The 4,773-nt window shown below is 38.1% G+C and overlaps 1 protein-coding gene across 1 annotated transcript; it reads right to left on the reverse strand.

Annotated features, from left to right (window-relative positions):
* Window positions 1-40: 40 nt before the first annotated feature.
* LOC104458334 (lipoyl synthase, mitochondrial-like) lies at window positions 41-4,324 on the reverse strand (the record flags this gene model as incomplete). The annotated part of the gene is made up of 6 exons (XM_010085096.1): window positions 41-173; window positions 1,212-1,269; window positions 2,118-2,274; window positions 2,508-2,582; window positions 3,366-3,459; window positions 4,152-4,324. Coding segments are annotated over 6 exons (690 nt in total), but the record flags the coding sequence as incomplete, so codon positions are not given.
* Window positions 4,325-4,773: the final 449 nt, after the last annotated feature.

Genomic DNA, 4,773 nt, shown 5'->3' on the forward strand with positions numbered 1-4,773 from the left:
TTGGTGCTTTTTTCCACTTCACGCGTAGGCACTGCGCGGCTCACCTCTGCAGCTCCGGCACCGTCTCTACGTTGTGGGCGTACACGTCCAGTCCCGACAGCGCGACCTTCGCCACGGCCGACAGGTCCCCGCGGAAATCGGGAGTGAGGCATTCCACCAGGATGTGCGGATTCCTGAAAAGGAGGGACTGAAAATGAACACACCTATGGGATTTGTGTCACTGTTGCTAAAAAACTCAATATAGCGAAAAAACCCCAAACATAAGTAAAGAACATTCTGATAAAGTTAATTCAGGACACAACTGTGAAACAACAGATTTCTGCAAATACTGTTATTACACTTCAACCAAAACATCATGGGTTTAATTCCTGATTTTACTGATGTGAGCTGAAATAGAATGAATGCCAAATAATAAAACATAGAAGTGATTCCAACAGTCTTTTAAACAATCCCATTCACTGTTCATAGGTGATTTTTCATGTGTCTTTGTTGCAGGTTAACTTCACATGACTTCAATATCATAGGTCCAAAATACAGAGGAGCTATAATCCTGCCTACTGGGATAAGAAGACTCTTCATTATCGCCCTGGAACCTGATCTTGGTGTCCACGAGCCACATCTCAGCTCAGAAAGGCAGGCGGGGAAAACCGCAGGAACCTTTTGAGTCCCAAGATACACCGGATAAGGACTCAAAATGAGGTTATATGAACTAAATCTGCAGGCAGACAAGTATGCTATCAAACGGTGTACAGGGCACTGAGGCAGAGAGTGAAAAAGGCAGAGCTAGGGACAGCAGGAAGGTACAGTCACAGACTTGGACACAGCCACTGTGGGAAAATGCAAACTGATCACTGCTGAAAGAGAAACCCGACTTCTTTTGTAATGTGGTGACACTTATCTAAATCCACTGTGTTTGAGCCCCAAGCTTCAAGAATTAACATACCTCAAAAGTATGTACTAATTCCCTGGTAAACCAGCTTACTTTTAAGCCTGGGGTAAATTGGAAAGGCATCCAAATTTGAAATACTTTGGGGCCATTATTTGAGAAAGATGAAAAACAGGAGAAAAAAAAAAAAGGGACACAGAAAGGCTAAAGGCAGACTTTTGTATTTACATATCCCCTGGAATAATACAGCTAAAGGTAGTTTTGACCTATATGCAGTACCACATTATAAATTTTTAATAATAACAGTAATACATTAATGATATACCTTTCTTTAAGATGAGAGACTGTCTTTGCAAAGTGTTCTGCTCCACCATCAGGCATATCTAGAAGCATTTCAATTATTCAGTTAACGTTTCAATTCAAGAAATATATTTACTTATTAGCAACACCACAAAAAACCTACAGATTCAAATTTAAATGCAAAATAATAAAGTAGTCAAACCCCACTTATGCCAAAGGTTTACAACAGATATTCTACCAAGCCTTGTTCCGCACACAGTTTAACAGTGATCGTCTAGGGCAGACTTCAAATGTTTACTCCGAATTTAGCTCTCTTAGGTTCACTGTCAGCCTGGGCACAGAATGGCTTTATCTATTTATGGTTTTGGTCTGAGAACCAGTTCTACAAACACTGAAATATATATTATTGCTCTTTTATTGTAAGCCACTTGGAAGCTACTAGACTCTCCACCATAGTGAACAGTCTTTACAATGGTTTTCCCCAGCTGTGTGGTGTCACTGCAAAGGAGCTGCTACAACCTTAGAAAAAGGCAACTTTCAGATCTGTTATGTGTAATATATTCCATGTTTAGTTTTTGGAAGGGAGTTCTGTAATGGTACTGTATATGAATGTCTGTGGGGTTTTTTTTTTTTTGCTAATCAAGAGAACATGGTGTAAACATATGTATTTTGCAACAAGCGAGTAACTAAACATTTAGTATTATAATACTATTGTTGTTTAATAACAGTGTAACTTCTGTTATATTTTACCAGACACAGGGAAATGCTAAGAATACACAGACACTTTCTGAAGTTTCAGCACTATCAACTCCTCTAAAATAGTAATCCTCAACAATTGTGCTGAGTGATAAATGTTTATCGAGATCTGTGTTTACCCCATGTGACGCATATGAGAGCTTAGACTGGAAGAGATGAGAGACAACATACTAACCGTCTCTGTCCACAGACGTCAGTACAACATAATCCAAGCCCCACTCAGCTATAGCCTTTGCTGTGTTGTAAGGCTCCTGGGGATCCAGCGGAGGTGGATTTTTTGCTGTCTTTACTGAGCAAAATCTGCAACCTCTAGTGCATGTGTCACCCATCAGCTGAAACAAGAAAGACATTCCTACCTTTACATTGTACACATCACTATTGCTCAGCTCAGAAACAGCTGTATGAGCTAGATCAGATAAATCCAAATACTAAGCAAATGAAACTAGGACAGTGCTTTACTCTAAACTTCTCGTAATAAACTCACTCAACTACAACAGAGATCCAACTACACACTACAAACAGCTCAAACATTAATAGAGTACTTAAGAAATGGTTAATGGCTTACCATAATAGTAGCTGTAGCATATTCACCACCTCCCCAGCATTCTCCAATGTTGGGACAACGTGCTTCTTCACACACCTGAAGTTAAAAGACAGTAATGTACCTGTCTTTTTTCCATATTGCTACTGAAAATTATTATATTATTGATCAATTTCAATAGTAGCCTACAAAAAAACCCAGAATTCCTTCAGTGATTAATAAGGAAATTAACAGAGTTACATGTTGTTCTATAAGAAGTCAGTACAACAGATAGGAAGAGAGAATTGTTTCCTGACATCCATTACCATTCTTTTCCTCTACTTCACAACTCCAAAAACCCCTCAACCATGTAACTGCCTTATTAATTAGCCCAGATTTTCATTAACATTTTAAATGTAAAAATCGATAAAATGTTCAAAAAGTCTACGATGCATCAAAGCATGATCTTACTCTGGAAAAAAAAAAAAAAGGAAAATGCTCTCCATGCATACCCACTACTTTTTACCATCTGGAAGTTATATTTAATGAAATACATATATTTCTAAGATTTCTTTTCATGCAAAACATGTATGTAACTCTGAAATCGTGTGCATTTCCATTAAAAACAATCCCACATAGCATCTTCTGATCTCTTTGGGGATGCAAATAGTAAACCCTAGTATTTAAAATCAATGCAGGAAAAACATGAAATACTCCATTGGTTTTGTCTTCATTCTTTATGGGTAAAATTCACTGCTGGCAAAACAGATTAAGATTGGGCTTGGTTTCAGCACTGAAGATCAGGCAAGATGTGATTTCTATCTGTTCTCCATAGAGAAATAATTTTGTATCTCTAAAAAATGTCTTATTTCTAGAGGAAAACTTGGTCGGTACTAGATTTACCGTATGAAGATTTAAACTTCTCAAGGTATTCTTTAGTTTATTGTAGTTCCTTCCCATGGGAATCTTTGTTTTCAGCCATGGAGGAAGTCGCAGCCTGAATAACATCAAGAAGCAATAAAGATTAATAAATTATTTACATGGTAAGTTTTCATGAATTTCATAGATCCACTTTAATTTGTTACAGATCCCAAAGGGTTCCTTGAAAACTGACACAATTCAGTAACCAATATTAGCATCATTCATGGTCAAAGCAGACTTCTCTCTTCCATGTTTGCCATCGTCCAAACATTCAAGAGTAAGAGTTTGTTGTCATTAGAAGGTTTAAAATTGTTAACAACTGTACCAGCAGGATTTACTAGTGCCCCACTGGACACTGCAACAACTAATGGCAGTATATGCTACACCGCTATCAAAAAGTCTGATCAAATTTATAACTGGAAATATGGGGGTTTTAAGCATTTTTTAAATTTAGTCTTTACTTTTTGTTTTACTCTATCAGTAATATTTTTTCAACACCAAAGTAGGGTATGCTCACCTACTGATGTATATGTATAATTTAATACAGGCCATGGCACACCCACTCAAGTGAGAAAATACCACCATGTCTTCATGTTTTGTTACACACCTGAAGTTGCTAATGTGTTTTTTCTTTCTTGAAAAACTATGAAATTGGCAAGCCAGTACAACAGAATTTACTAAAAATACATTGTATACATTTTGTAGTTAATACTAAACATGCAAGATAGCGCATGGAAGCAACTACAGTTGTTTTAAAATCACAGTTACCTTTCTCCTTTCTGACGCTTTAAATTGCCTTTATACTCAGCCCACATACTCTTGTCTGACAAATCTCCAGACACGAAGTCTTGTAGATCTGGTCCATTTTGCAGAAGCTCTTTTTTTTCCTCTGGCAAAGAACCTGATGTTCTGTACTGGTCACACACATGGCTCCCGAACACCTAAAAGAAGCAACACCATAGTTTATTGAATTATAAATGTACTGGTATTATATACCAAAGAACTGCTTGTCCCTTTTGGAGGTTAACGCACACGTTATCATTTCTGGAAGCCTCTTCCCAACTGCCTTTAAGTTAAGCACATTGTGAATGTTGTTAGACATTTCAAGTCAAGGGAAAAAGACGAAAAGCATGATCTCTTCCAAAATATCTTAATATCAAACTAAGTTACATAGACTTTGGATATAAATAACATTGTACATATTAATTGGAGATTTCAGGGCTGAAAAACCAGACGTGGTGACGATTGTCTGCCCGCTACCAAGTCAGGCACCGATGGGCGTTATTTCCACGGAGGAGCACACGCCGGGTTATGGGAAGCGGGGTTTGAAGCTGACGGGATCCGCGGCTCGGTTTTCTGTGACTTTTTCTCCCCCGGCCCGGTGTGAGCG

The sequence above is a fragment of the Pterocles gutturalis genome, unplaced genomic scaffold (assembly GCF_000699245.1).
Source record: "Pterocles gutturalis isolate BGI_N339 unplaced genomic scaffold, ASM69924v1 Scaffold33635, whole genome shotgun sequence".
Lineage (NCBI taxonomy): Eukaryota > Metazoa > Chordata > Aves > Pterocliformes > Pteroclidae > Pterocles > Pterocles gutturalis.